Consider the following 15,411-nt stretch of genomic DNA (forward strand, 5'->3'; position numbering starts at 1 on the left):
TAGGCTATGTCTTTATATTGTGAATTACTGTCCCATTTCCCCAGGGCACTTGCCAATGCTTGCCAGAAAAATAATTACTAACTAAATGTTGAATAAGCGAGTGAATGAATGAATGTATGAACAAAGATCTCTGATCTTAAGATGCTTAAAGCTGAGTAATCTTTGGATGTGCACACAAACATACATATTGCAAAACAATGAAAAAATCATAAGAGAAGAATATTCAGGTATTAGCACAGTGACAGTTGTAGAACTCATTTCCACTTTGAGGAATGGGATATTTTCTTAAGGAAGGTGGAATTTAAGCTGAGGAGATTTAAAAGAAGGGAAGATGAGCCAGAAAAAAGAAAAAAAAAAAAAAAGAAAAGACTGTTACAGTGGACAGAAACAGGAAACATGAAGGCAAAATGAGAGGTCCTTTGGGGAAACAGTGAAGATTTCAGTTTAATAAGGGGCTTTAAGGTGATTTGAAAATGCTTGTTCCAGGAACACTTAGCTCTTTCCACCTGCATCTAAATGACTGTTGTGTAACTTGAAGATTCTAAACATTTCTTTCACTTCCTTACTTTTGTTTCTTTCTCCAGCAAACGGAATTCTTCAGAAGGAAAAAATAAAGCAGATGAAAACCGGAGAAAGGCTAAAGAAAAAGTTAAAGTTAAAAGAGAAACTGAGGTGAGGATTTGTTTGATCAATTTAGTTTTGACTTTTGTAGAGGGTGTAGAGTGTGTGTGTTTTACTCTAGAATGCCTTTTCCATATTTATTTATTTTTTCCTCCACACTAATGGGTTTTTTGGAAACTAAATTTTAATTATTACTTGATAAGATTTAGAAGAATAATTATGGCATTACAATTTTTAGCTTTCCTTGGAGGAAATTAACTTGTAGTACTAAAAACTGGTCCACATGCCTAAATGAAGGAGCTATATCAAAGCAGTATCTGTATTCAATTTTTGATACGTATTCTTCTCCAAATGTGTGGTAGTTGTTTTGAAGATTTTCCTTGTGAAAGCAACAGAAATATAAAGTTTTAATAGGTTCTCTTTGAAATCATACTACATTCTACTTACAAACCTCTCTTAACTAGTCCTCTGCCTTTTTCCCATTGCTACCGTCTTAGCTCAGATACCTAAATAGCTCTCCTTTGCACTAACACATTAGCTCTTGCCTGGTCTCTGTACTTCTACCCAGCATCTCCCTTAGTCCTTGAGATTCAGTTCATCTTCCATGTCGCTTTCATAAAGTAGAAAATATTTCCATGAACCAATGGCATTATGAACATCTGACACTTGAAAGGTATCCTAGAGTATATTTCAACCATTTCAACTCCATGAAGAAACTGTAATTAACTTATTACTTACAGAGCATTATACCACCTTCCGTGTTTCATGGTTTCATAAAATAGCCCAGTCCATGAGTCAGTCCACCTCCTGCCTCCACGTAATTTTAAATTAATGCTTAGGCCTTGATTTCAACTGCTTTCTTCCTTTCAATTCTAGGTTACAAAATCCTTTTGATTTAATTTTATTTTATTTTTTTTCCCACTGTACAGCATGGGGACCAAGTTACACATACATATATACATACTTTTTCCTCCCATTGTTGTGTTGTGATATAAGTATCTAGACATAGTTCTCAATGCTACATAGCAGGATCTCATTGTAAATCCATTCCAAGAGCAATAGTTTGCATCTATAAACCCCAAGCTCCCAATCCCTCCCACTCCCTCCCACTCCCCCTGGGCAGCCACCTGTCTGTTCTCTAAGTCCACGATTTTCTTTTTTGTGGAAAGGTTCATTTGTGCTGTATATTAGATTCCAGTTATAAGTGATATCATATAGTATTTGTCTTTCTCTTTCTGACTTATTTCACCCAGTATGAGAGTCTCTAGTTCCATCCATGTTGCTGCAAATAGCATTATGTCATTCTTTTTTGTGGCTGAGTAGTATTCCATTGTGTATATATAACACATCTTACTGATCCAATCATCTGTCCATGGACATTTGGGTCGTTTCCATGTCTTGGCTATTGTGAATAGTGCTGCAGTGAACATGCAGGTGCATGTGTCTTTTTCAAGGAAAGTTTTGTCCGGATATATGCCCAAGAGTGGGATCGCTGGGTCATATGGTAGTTCTATGATAGATTTCTAAGGTATCTCCATACTGTTCTCCATAGTGGCTGTACCAGCTTACATTCCCACCAACAGTGCAGGAGGGTTTTTATTTAATTTTTATGTATGTATTTATTTATTTATTTTTCAATCTTTTTAATTTTAGGTTCAAATGCCCCTCCACTATCCCTTTATCTCTCATTTCCAATTTTCTCCTTCTTCTCATCCTTCCTTCCTTCTTTCCTTTGTTTCCTCCCTCCTTCTTCCCTTCCTTCCTTTCTTCCTTCCCTTCTATAGTTGTGCTAACTTCAGTCTTTCATCACTTAAATCCTCCACACATCTGTGGAGGATTTTTTTTGAACAAAGATTTGACTATATCGTTAAAAAAAAAAAAAAAGATTTGATTATATCTTTCTCTGCCCAGAAATGTTGTTTTTCTTTTCTTAAAAATAAAGTCAAATTTCGGAGTTCCCGTCGTGGAGCAGTGGTTAACGAATCCGACTAGGAATCATGAGGTTGCGGGTTCGATCCCTGGCCTTGCTCAGTGGGTTAAGGATCCGGTGTTGCCGTGAGCTGTGGTGTAGGTTGCAGACTCGGCTCGGATCCCGTGTTGCTGTGGCTCTGGCGTAGGCCAGCAGCTACAGCTCCGATTAGACCCCTAGCCTGGGAATCTCCATATGCTGCAGGAGCGGCTCAAGAAAAGGCAAAAAGATAAAAAAAATAAAAAATAAATAAAGTCAAATTTCTCTCAAAGTTTAGTGGTCTTGTTTTGACTTATCTGCAAGCTTTCCTTTTGACTAATTCCTAAATCTTCCTCTCTGTGCCCAGCTAATTCTTTAGCTACTATACTTAAGGCTATAATAGATTGTCTCAAAAATATGTTCCTTTACGCCTCGTCTTTGCTTATTCCTCTTGGAGAAGCTTTCTGCCCCCTGTGTTCCTGGGCACGTCCTACACTCACAACTAAGATATATCTCCTCTCTAAGCTTCCTTGAATCATTCTTTCCTTTGTGCTAGTACACAATTTAGAACTGTGTCAAATCCCTGTCTTTTTATATTGCAATTCCTAGTCTTTTTCACAGGACATGAAAGGGCTAAATCACATTCATATTTAATCTAACTTAATGCGGTTGTTGAATATTTAAATGGATGAATATTATGAGTAGAGAAATATAAAATTTTTGGATAATTCTAAATCCTGAAAATTTTACTTTTTTGTCCTTAATTCCTCTTTTCCAATAGCTTTGGTAAAGAGTATCTAAAATTTACAGAGAAGTATATGTGAACTGTCTCATTTTCATTGTTCAGAAACTCTGCAGTGAGTATCATGATCATGCAAAGAATGGAGCACTCTTCTGTACCAGAGAAAATGACCCCGTCCGTGGTCCAGACGGGAAGATGTATGGCAACTTATGCTCCATGTGCCAAGCCTTCTAGTGAGTATAGAGCTTTAGAATGTCACGGAGAGGAGGGATCCTACGGTGACCTAACAAACAGAGCTCGTTTCATAAATGGGAAGCCTGTAGCTCGAAACTGGGGAGTTGAGGAAGTTACACCGAGAGTATCAGTAACAGGGCTGGGAGGACACACCTAGAGCTATTTATTCCAAAATTTCTGTTTTCCCCAACACTCATTCTCTTAGCACTGGAACATCCTGACTTGTGCAGATAGCAAATTCTCCCTTCTGGTGAAGCTTCACATTGTGAACCTGTTGTACAAGTTTATAGGCATCTCATCTTCCGGAAGAGTCAGGACCCAGAGTTAACACTTACTGCAGAAATTCATTAAACTACCATGAATGACTATAAAATTACAGCAAATGTGACTTTATATATAATGTGACATTTCTCAAGTTATCACCATGTTTGGCTTCAAAATTTGGGACTGCCCCCAGTTGACTTGGTTGAGCTCAGTTTAGGCCATTGACTTATATTTAGGATCTATGGTCTTTTGTTTTGATTGACGACCATGTATGGCTGAAATACCACCAGTTAACTGTACATACTATGCAATTGCATTGTATGAAGCAAATACAGGCTCATTTGGTTTATCAGCGTTTGGAAATTACTGAGCTTTTTCCACCCGTTCTATATTATCTTTGAGATAACCCAGCCGGGAGTACGTCATACATGTAAAGTGAATTAACAAGGCGAGGGGCTGCATGTTGTAGCATTTGGAGAACAGTCATGAGATCATCTTCTCAGGGTATCCTCAAAGCCCCCACTCCTTCCCTTGTCTATGTCAAACATGGGGACCTGTCACTCTGTGCAGGTGACTTTCAGCCTCCAGGTGTAAGGTAGCAGCACCATGGTGCGAGTTTGGGTTTCTCCTTAGTGACACTGATGATATTCCTTTTTTGACCATAGCCAAGAAAGGTAATTTGCAGAAAGCAAGTCTTCCAGATCCACAGCTATTCCTACCTTTCTTTCAGTGATAAGCAGTAAAGATGAAGAAGTTATGGTATCTTAGCATGCTGGAGGCTGTTACATTCCTTCTCATTAATATGCCGTGATAAAGGGGCAAGGTTGCTTCTTCCTAAGGAGGAAGACATTAGCTGTGTAGGAATGTGAAGAAGCCACTGCCTGTGTTTGGTCCTATGAATCTAGTGTTTTCTTATTTTTTTCTCTTCTTCAGCCAAGCAGAAGCTGAAGAAAAGAAAAAGACCGAAGCAAAAGCAAGAAGTAAAAGAGAATCGGAAAAAGCACCTTCATATGCAGTGAGTAGACTATAATTTGAACACAGTTCAAAGAGCCTAAAGGCTGGAATAGTGTACGTGCAAAAATTCCCAGAAATCTTTATCTTTCAGTCTGGAGATGACATTGAGATGAATGCTACAGAAGACTGATCAATTCCTGCTGCGTCGGAGACTAACTCTATGCAATAAAAAGAACTTACTTAACAGTTTGAAAAAATGATTTCTGGTTCTACTTACATCTCTTACAGACTGTGCTAGCTTTACTAACCACTTCCCAGAGACAGTTCGTGTATATTTTCTACATATGAATTTTTGAAATTTCACACCCGAGTTGGGTTAAAAATACCTTGCACACACAAACGAAACATAGTTTCCGCCTTTGAAATATTGCAATATTCATCTTCATGGCCCTTTATAAGTTGTCATAACTTCTTGTTTAGATGAAAGTCTCATCTTCCCTCTAGGTTCTATTCTTTTTCTTATTCAACCACCCTCCCTAACACAGCTGGACCTAAGTTTCAAAATATTAACCAGATCACAACACTGCTCTTCTTAAAATGCATGAGTAGCTCATCATCAACTAAAGGATGCATTTCAATCTCCTTCTCTCTCTTCTTAGTTGGCTCCTCACCCTCGTTTGGAAATTCATGTTCAGCTACACACCATGTGGTTTCAACCTGTGCTTCTCAGCTTATTTGAGCACTCTGAAATGATGTTTCTCAGTCCATTCGTTAACCAGGAAAATCCTATTTCCGCTTCACAGTCACACTCAAATTACTGTAGTTCCCTAACATCTTTCCTGACTTCCACAACCAGATCTCATGGTTCCAGCTTCTGAGTTCTCACATTTTCTCATACCTGTGTGTTTGCACTTACTGAAGTCTAGTTAGATTACAGGGGATTTGCTTGTCTACCTCTTTTATTATCCTGTGACATGCTATTAGGTCGTTTCCAACTCTTAGCAAGTCATGAGTTTTGTCTGTTGAATTTTACATTGGAGAGGAACACACCTAAAATCTGGGGCTCGAAGATGAGTTTCCCACAATGTAGATGTTTTGCATTTCTGCTTTGAATGGCAATAAAATGTTTGTCCAAATTACCTTCTCTGCCTTGGCAGGAGCTGTGCAATGAATACCGCAAGCTTGTGAGAAATGGCAAACTCCCTTGCACCAGGGAGAACGACCCCATCCAGGGCCCGGATGGGAAAATGCACAGCAACACCTGCTCCATGTGTGCAGCCTTCTTGTGAGTAGATCCGCTGCTGGGAAAATGGGGGAGGGCTCTATCCTTTCTGCGTCATTTCTTTTTTTTTGGGGGGAAGGGGGTATTTCAGCTGTATTTTGTTCCCATTTGTGTCTTGCTAGTTGCATTTTTTGTGACACGTTTTTGCATAATATCATAATTATCAAAGAATGATTCCTTCATATCAGCCACTGGTTGAGCTCCTGTGGAAATGGCAACAATGTAACACAAAGATCATTAGCTTGCAGAGGGGGACAGAAAATCACATGACACATGTCATCTGAAATCACATGACAGGTCACAAGCAAACATGTCAATGTGCCAAATGAAACATTAGTTCAGACACACTTCATAATGTGTAATATATATTAACTGTAATAATTCAATGATATTTGGGTATTTGAGATCACCTTCCTTCTGGAGATTCTATGATTCTTACTCATCTCATCTTTCTAATCACTCTCTTTTAGCCAAGCAGAAGAAAAGGAAAAGAAAAAGAAGGAAGGTGAATCGAGAAATAAAAGACAATCTGGGAATACATCTTCCTTTGAGGTGAGGGGACCTTCTCCAGCAACAGATGCACATGGACCTGGGATCCATAGACAGCATTCAGGGGGCCATATATTCCCTGCAACTACATGAAACATTTATACATTTGGGGTTTGTGTATTTGTTAATACATGTGCATATGTGACGCTAAACTGTGGCTCTGTAACTTGTGTCATTTAAAAAGATCTATGTCTTCAAGGTAAGAACTATAAAATTTTGCAATTGTTGACCCCCATTTAAGAAAAAAAGTCTAAATATCAGCATTTTTTGGAATATGATCCCAGCTGTGTTCAATACCTCACACCTTTCTCCTTGATTTCTCAGGAGCTGTGCAGGGAATATCGCAAAGCCAGGAAGAATGGACAGCTTCTCTGCACGAGAGAGAACGACCCCATCCAGGGCCCGGATGGGAAGATGCATGGCAACACCTGCTCCATGTGCGAGGCTTTCTTGTGAGTAGAGCTCAGGGCTTCTGAGACAGTGGGGGAGAGAACTGCTACAGGGAGCTTTCAAACAAGTGTGAATAATGCATTTCCTCTTCAATGCAGCATTCAGTCTTGAGTGTTTTTTTTTTTTTTCCTTCTTCCTTTTTAAGGCCCCACCCACAGCATATGGAAGTTCCCAGGCTATGGGTCGAACTGGCAGAGCTACAGCTTCTGCCCTACGCCACAGCCACAGCAAAGTGGGACCTGAACCACGGCTGTGACCTACACCACAGGTCACAGCAATGCCGGATCCTCAACCCACTGAGCGAGGCCAGGGATTGAACCTGCGTCCTCAAGGATTCTAGTCAGATTCATTTCCGTTGTGCCACAGCAGGAACTCCCAAGCATCACATTTAAATGAACTGGAAAAAAAAATCACAAAGCCAAGAAGCAAGTGGAGAGCTTTCAGATAACTACTGCGACACAGGAGATGCAGAATAACTTCAGGCCGTTTCCATTCAGGAACCCAGAATCTTTTATTCAGAGAAGAGCATACTCTGTGATAATCATACTGACGGGTTTTAGTTTTCTGAAGGATTAGCAGCTGAAAAAGGAGAGCATGAGATTACATGTAATATATATATATATATATATATATACACCCGTGGCAAATTTTAAGAATTTTGTTTTTAGTTCACTATTTTTCCTTCTACTCATTCTGTGTGACCTCAAGGGATAGAATTCAAATTGAGGAGAGACAGAGGGAGACATATTTGGGTACAACGTGAAGATGAGCTTTGCAGTAGAGGAGAGAACGGCTGCGTGAGGAATGCAGGTGTCCTATGACTTTAGAATAGATAACACTGGTATGCCCCTCAGACCAGAGTCTACGATATTCCTTGTCTTTTGCTCTTTGTCCCAAGGGATCATCTCTAACATTTTCTATATGCCCAGAATCTATGAAAAGATTGTCATTCTACCTCCCCTAGTAGAGAGCAATAGAACCCAGCAAATTTGTCCCACAGTGTAAGCAAGCCATGGAAGCATTAAAAATCTGTTAGCAGGCAGTCAGATGATGGCCATACCCAACATTTATGGGCTGCATACCATCAGCACATACTTGCTAAGGGATCTGCTGCCCAATCTCATTTAATCCTCACAACAGCAGGATGGGCTTGGTTTTACCACAAATTATAGATGAAAAAATTAAGGCCCAGAAAAGCTGAGAATGATGGAAATTTCAGCACAGGAAAATTGAAGAAAATGGTAAGATTTCTCATTGTAGTGCGAAGACAGGGTCTAGTTATTCAGCAAAGGCTGCCTTTGCTGAATAACTTCGGGCGTTTACACCTGCCTGCATTCAGGCTTCAGTCTCTTCCTCTGCGTTAATCTTTCACGATAAGAAGGTAGTTCTGCCACCTAGTGGTCAGCTGTGCTGTTCCCTCTGAAAACTCCATTATGAAAAGAAAATGCTTCTTAAATTTTATAGTCAACTTAGACTCATGGTAAAGTTTTGATCAGTTTTTATATAAAAAAGTACCACAAACTCCACAATTTTGGAGCTATTTTAGTTTCTTCCATCAGTTAAGAAATTCCTTATCAAATTAAAGTTTTAGTACCTCATAATTTACGGATATGTTAGCAAAGGCTATTGACTTTCTTAGCAATCACACTTCCTCCCATAGTCACTTCTTGCACACTTTTTTAGCATAGGAAGAGTCCTTTCAACTTTTAAAAAAGTTTTAATTTGATCAGTGAGCAATCTTTATGTTGACTGTAACATATGAAAACATTTTAACATTTTTGTCTCTACCGTGTGACTGAATTATTTACATTTAATTTCCATCATATGCCTATTTTTGGAGGATTCATGTTCAATAGTGATTACACCACATTGATGATTTATCGTTCACTCATATCATTTTTTATCAATGACCTTATTATGTACCAGATGCTTATTCTAATTGCCTTACAAGTACCAACTCATTTAATGCTCACAACAGTCCTGTGAAGAAAAGTGTTCTTATTACCTCTTCTGTTCCTCTACTCCGTCTCCCCATTTAAAGATGAGGAAGGCATAGAAGTGTTAAGACACTTCTTGTGTTCCTTATTCAATCTGCCTAAAAAGGTTTTTCTTCTTAATCACCATGCTATGCTGCCTCCCTGAAGCCAAATATCACCACTTTATAAAGAGTTCTGTATCTTTTGCAGATGCAAAAGCATCAGCAGGAAAGTCTTATTGCAGTGTATTTACTGGGAAGCTACATGAATTTGCTCATTAATTAAGAGAGACTCTCTTGCATGCCATTTTCTTGAGGCGTTTACTCAATATTATCTAACTGCTAGCCAGTAAAATTTGGGGTTGCTTGAGTGTAGTCAGAGGAATGACTGATCAGCTTGTGAATGTTAATAAGCTACTCTACTGTAGTAAGATTCATTTCTTCTCTCTCCCTTTTCCTGTTTCTCACAGTCAACAAGAAGAAAGAGCAAGAGCAAAGCCTAAAAGAGAAGCTGCAGAGGTAATTTTTCAAGGAACGCTGACTTTATACCCCGATATTTTTTTCTCTACAACAGCATTCTAGATAATCTCATTAGCAGAAATGTCCCCCTGTTTAATTTTTATGCCTGAAGTGAACAAATACAAGCTTTAACCTGAAAAGGGGGTCTTGATTACAAGTTTCCTGAGTATCAGTTTTATTTCAGGATGAATCAAAATTTGAGGTTTATTTCATAAAAAGTAGAATGTTAACTTTTCTTTGTAAGAAATACTTCCTATGTTTGGCTTTTCTTAGATTTCTGTTGTCAGGTACAGCTTATTAACAGCAATTTTTAAAATTTACTTATTTCAGCTTACATAATTCCTACCTCTTGTTTATTTCAAAGAGGGAGTACAGAATCCTGCCATTCACATTAGTCCAATTTGCAAACCAAAATGCACATATATTATCACATCTGATCTTTGTCACCACCTAACCACGAAGGAATACTAGTATTCTCACCTTCAATTGTGATTATTAAGTAAATCCTTCAACTTTCTAATTATCTTTAACCTAGTATTACTTTATAAATTTTGAAGTAGCAGAACTGTCTTTATGTAGATCTGAAATTCCTCTCCTACAGCCTTACACAAGGTTACCCTTTACTCTAATTCTTAATGATAGCTGCAGAAGCATCAGCCTAAAAGTGTGGGGGGAGTTGGAGTTGAGATCGTTTAAAACTTCCCTTTCTTGGTAGCTTCTGTTAGCTGGAACCGTCTTTTTATTAGTAATTCAGAATTGAGAATTTGTTTTATCTATAATGTCTGATCAGTTTCCAGATCTTCTTAGATTTTTTCAAATTGTCTTGACATATTCCTCCTTCTCTCCATCACTCTTCTGTCTCGACTCTGCAATCCCCCATCCCTGGATGTTATCAAGAAACTCCCAGCAAGGGGTCAGCTTCTCCAGGCATCACACTTCCATAGTTGTTCTCTCATCCTCTGTCTTTATTTCAGGTAGATGTTTATTTCTTAGCTTGAGCATGTTTTCTCTTCTGCCTCAGCCTTTTAAAGACAAATGAAGGGTTACAATATTTTTTTTTTGCCTGCACATTTTAAAATTTAAAAATGTCCAGTTTTATTGAGATATAATTTACATAATATTCTGTAAGTTTAAGGTGCACAGATTGTTGATTTGATGTACTTACATACTGCAAAATGATTGCTCTATAGCTTTAGCCAACAACTCCATCCTGTAACATAATTACTGTGGGTGTGTGTGTGTTGAGACCATTTAAGTTTACTCTCTTAGCAACTTTCAAGTATATAATACGGTCCTGTTACCTAGAATCACCATGTTGGGCCTTAGAGGGTCTTCATCTCATAACTACATCTGTATCCTTGGACCCCGTTCAGTGATCTCCCCTCGCCTGCCCCACCCCTGGCAACCACCACCTTTCTTTCTGTTTCTGTGAATTTGGCTTTTTTTAGATTTCACAGAGAGGTGATAGCTCCAATATACGGCTTTCTCTGTCTGACTTCTTTCACTGAGTACAAAAAACCCTCAAGTTGTATCCAAAGTCCCATGAGTGGCAGGATGCCCTTCGTTCTCGTGAAAGCGCCGTAACAGTCCCAGTTTTTCCAGTAAGTCTCCCCCTCGAGGCCTTGGATCTTTCCAGCTTTTAAAGACGGTGATGGGCAGCATAGCAGGAACTTATCCGTTGCCTATTGGTCTCCACCAATTCTGTCAGCCTTATTTCTGCACCTTTTAGCAGCGCCCTCTAGAGGACAGTCATGATAAATACTGGGCCCCACTACAGGGCCGGCCCGGTTCTGCCTCCATGACCAAAACCTTTTAAATGCTTATTGATTTCCTGCTGCGTGTCATCACTTTCCCTCTGTGCGACTTAATCCTCATACTAGACAAAAGTGTAGGAAGGGTAGAAAACCACGCTGAGAAAATCTTTTCTCCGTTTTGCAGGATCCCTGCAGTGAATTTCGGAGCCAGCTGCAGAAGGGGATGCTCATATGCACCAGAGAGAACGACCCTGTCCGTGGCCCCGACGGCAAAATGCACGGGAACAAGTGCGCCATGTGTGCCAGCCTGTTGTGAGTAGCTAAGCTCGTCTCTCCCACGCAACCGGAACCGCATCTTTGTTTCTCAGCCCTCATCTCCGCTTCCTCCTAACCGAGCAGAATATATGCCATGGCTTGTATGCTACAAAGTCTTTAAAGCACATGGACAAGACCTTAAGTGATACTGAATCACATAGTGGCAAGGTGACGCTCTATTCAGTTGGCTTTTTATCTCCTGGCTAAGTCACAGGAAAGGTCTTAATTGAGTGCTAGGATGTTTCACGCCGGATAGTTGTCACCCAACAAAAAGAGAGCAGGCGTTTGATGACCTGGGTGGGGTGACGCCTTTGTTCTCCCTCCCACCCCGACGTTTTATGATATTTACCTTCAGATAGTGGTTCAGGGAAAACAAGCTGGACAGAGGTCCATGGGGCAAATGTGCAAGCACTTCTCAAGCAGCCTGACCAGGCGATGGAACAGACGGGATTGTGCTTATTTTGTCAGGAGCATTACCCTATGCAGGTGAAATAAATTCTTTGGTAAGTGGCGTATTATAGAGAGTAGAACCCCTCACAGGTAGGCCCACCTAATAGATGTTTATGAAATGTCTTCTGGTTGAGCCACATCCAGGGCCCTCTGAGCCACTGTCTTGCTGAGTGCATCTCCTCCTTTTTAGACTCCTGAACCCCTCCCCAACCTCATATGAAAATACGTGCTGAGAAAAATACTGAAATAATATCCTTTTTAAAGAGGTGAAGAGCTACTGCCCCTTACCTTTCGCATGTCTTGGTCGAACCTTAAGAATGGGCACACAGTTCCTTAAAAGAGAGAGTGAAAGAGGCAGCCAGCAGACCAAACAGGGCTTAAGAGCCAAGAAATCAGGGCTCTTGTCTCACCTGCTTGATTTGCTAGTGCAGGACTCGATAGCTATATTAGATGCAATAAATGCAGAGGATTTTTCCTGATATGATACATGTCCGAAGAAAATAACAGGAATCTTGGGCTCATAAATGACCTCAAAATATTGGTTGTTGAATCTTCTTGGACTTGAATCATTATGGCACTCTAAAACTTGAATTTCAATTTGAATGTGAATGCCAACAAAATATTTCAATTTTATATTTTATAGTGCAGTGTGGTTTATTTCAATTCAGGCCCATCATCTGACTTGGGATCACCCCCTTGCTCTCATCAGTAATAGTAATTATTTACATAGAAAAAGATTCAAAATTTTTTTAAAAAGGCAATTGTGGCTTTTTACAGATCACTGATTGAAGTCATTGTCTGACAGAAAAAAATACTACCCCAAGACTCATACTGGGGGGAAAAAAGCATGCTAGTTTTATTGCTTGAGGGGGATTATAAACTACTCAAACTAGTAGTATGAACTAGTTTAAACTACTTATCTGCATTTATAAGTTTAAATTGCATATCTGCATTTTTGGACAAATGATTAAGCACCTCTTGACTGAATAAATTTTTGCTGAAGACTGAGCCTGACCTTTGGTCTGGAAGAGCCTCATTCCTTCTTAAATGATATTACCAAAGAGAATGGGAAATTGTATTTAGCTTGTATCTTCTTTTTTGTTGCAGCAAACTTGAAGAAGAAGAGAAGAAAAAGAATGGCAAGGAAGCAAAGGAGAAAACTGAGACTGAGAAAGTTAAGAGAGAAGCAGTAGAGGTAGTTGCTTCAGATCATCAGAGCCAAGTAACAATCCCACCCTCTCTGGGCAAGGCTCCTCCTCCCCCCTCCTCATCCCAGTGTCCTCAGTGACTTTGCAAGCTCAGGAGATCTATCTGGATCCTCATGCATAAGAAGATCCCTTATTTATTCAGTTTACCCGGCTCAGATCTGACCTAGTTGCTTGTGCACTTGAGAAGACAACCACCCTTTTCTCCACTGACCATATGAATCAGAGTATCCTAGGAAAGAAGCATATACCAATGCCTAGCTTGTCTAAATGCAAACCAACAGAGGTAGATTTTAAACTTTTCTCCAGACCTTTTTGAGAAGGATGATAGGTTTTTCATCCCACTTAGTTCTCTGTGAGATTTTTGGAAAAGATTTGGGGAATCTTAAAAGCATCTTTGAGCCTGGGGTCCGTATTCTGTAACATCTCACATGACAGGGATGGAGATGATACTGATGCTGGCTGTGTTCTCCAGGGAGCTGCTACTGTGTCACATGTTGTGCAACAATGTTATAAGTGATCTTTCTCGTGCCTGTTTGAGGTGCATAGTAGTATCTGGATCTTACAGAACAGGAACCAGAGGCTTAGATAAAAAGTTAGAAAATATATACATGTACCTGTATATTCAACACTTGTATATACTTGTGCATGAGTAGTTATATATATTCATATGTGGATATACATATATACACACACACTTATATCTATATCCATATGTACATACACACACACCCCACACTTAGTAATTTGAGACCTAACAACTGAACCACAGGCTCTGGCTTTGAAGCCCATGATGCCCTTAGATTCTGCACCACCTGCGTTTGTGATGTTCCCGCAGGCTGTGCCTCATGTCTCCTTCCCTTTAGCCTTATCTAATGGAGAAGACCTCGTGTCTTACTGCTCTCTCTGCTCTCATCTTTGGAGCCAAAATAATTATTTGCAAACCTAAGGCAGGGGATGCTACCCAATGGCTTTTCCTCTCACCCAGAGGAAGAGCCAAGGTCCTTCTAGTGAGCAACTATGCCGCATGTAACCCGACCTCTGTCACCTCTCGGACCCGATTTCCTGCTCTCATACCCAGTGCCATTCTGGTCACTGGGTTGCTCCACGGACTTGCCTTGGATTCATGGTTTTTCCCAGCACGTGAACTCGCTAACACTGTGCTTAGAAACCTGGACTCAGACTGCCAGGTTTTAGTATTGGTTCCATCTCCCCAGCAGGAAGTCAGACAGTTGGCATCTTTGTGTCTTAGTGTCCTCATTTTCAAAATTATATTAGAGTCATTATAATGTGTATTGTGTATATTATGTTTATGGAATCCCAGGGAATTTATGCACGTACAACAGCAGAGCCCCTCACGTATCCTAAGTCCTTGATATTATACATACAACGATCACCACTTTCTTCTTTTTCCTTTTTTTGTCTTTTTAGGGCCACACCCGCGGCATATGGAGGTTGCCAGGCTAGTGGTCAAATTGGAGATGTAACTGCTGGCCTACACCACAGCCACAGCAATGCCAGATCTGAGCCACATCTTCTACCTACCCCAGGGACACTAGTCAGATTCGCTTCCACTGAACCACGAGGGAACTCCGAACTCCACCTTCTGTGTGGCTTTTTTCCTACTCAGTCATGAGTGTCCATAACCTCTAGCTGTCAAACTTCTGATCATTGTTCATGGCTCAGGATAAATACTTCCAGTTCCCTAAAGGTTTTCCCCATTTATATCATACACTTAATAGCTCTATTATCTATTCTACCAGGAACTTCTATAATTCTCACCTTGCCCTTTTTTAACTGTAACTTATAGATATTTCTATGTATTTTCTGCAAAGAAATTAAAACCTAGGTGCTAACTTTTTTATGGCTTCTTTTTCAAATTAGCACAAACGAATTGTCTTAAATAGCACAAACTTAAAATCTTATGATTCTTTAGGTTAGAACTCTGACACAGACCTCACAAACCAAAGGTTGCTAAGGCTGCACTCCTCTCTGGCATCTCTAGGGGAAAGTCTGTCTCTTTGCTTTTCCTAGTTTCTAGAGGCCGTCCGTGTTCCTTGGCTTCTAGATCCTTTCCATCCTCAAAGCCAACAACCTGCGCCTCTAATTGATCCTCTGTAGTCACATCTCCTTCTCACTCTCCTCTGTC

General features: G+C 40.0%; 1 protein-coding gene and 1 long non-coding RNA gene across 3 annotated transcripts in view; one reads left to right on the forward strand and one right to left on the reverse strand.

The window, feature by feature from the left end:
- Window positions 1–15,411, forward strand: part of SPINK5 (serine peptidase inhibitor Kazal type 5) — a 72,207-nt gene that overhangs the window by 21,215 nt on the left and 35,581 nt on the right. Inside the window, exons 8-16 of the mRNA XM_085014953.1 lie at window positions 585–672; window positions 3,417–3,544; window positions 4,743–4,824; window positions 5,921–6,048; window positions 6,516–6,597; window positions 6,919–7,046; window positions 9,490–9,538; window positions 11,477–11,604; window positions 13,165–13,252. Of these exons, the coding sequence (XP_084871079.1) occupies window positions 585–672; window positions 3,417–3,544; window positions 4,743–4,824; window positions 5,921–6,048; window positions 6,516–6,597; window positions 6,919–7,046; window positions 9,490–9,538; window positions 11,477–11,604; window positions 13,165–13,252 (901 nt within the window). The remainder of the gene's footprint in view (window positions 1–584; window positions 673–3,416; window positions 3,545–4,742; window positions 4,825–5,920; window positions 6,049–6,515; window positions 6,598–6,918; window positions 7,047–9,489; window positions 9,539–11,476; window positions 11,605–13,164; window positions 13,253–15,411) is intronic.
- The window catches only part of LOC146405818 (uncharacterized), a 181,481-nt gene continuing 170,879 nt past the window's right edge, over window positions 4,810–15,411 (reverse strand). Inside the window, exons 3-4 of one of the 2 annotated variants that reach the window (XR_014839032.1) lie at window positions 11,957–12,085; window positions 4,810–6,248 (exon numbers count right to left, since the gene is read on the reverse strand). This is a non-coding gene — a long non-coding RNA (uncharacterized LOC146405818). Of the gene's footprint in view, window positions 6,249–8,747; window positions 10,561–11,956; window positions 12,086–15,411 lie in introns of those variants that run through there. The other variant, XR_014839031.1, reaches the window with a different exon arrangement.

The sequence above is a fragment of the Sus scrofa genome, chromosome 2, assembly GCF_054392235.1.
Source record: "Sus scrofa isolate SSC_HxYL_T2T_F1_AM1 chromosome 2, Sscrofa_HxYL_maternal_Yorkshire_Landrace_v2.0, whole genome shotgun sequence".
Taxonomy (NCBI): domain Eukaryota; kingdom Metazoa; phylum Chordata; class Mammalia; order Artiodactyla; family Suidae; genus Sus; species Sus scrofa.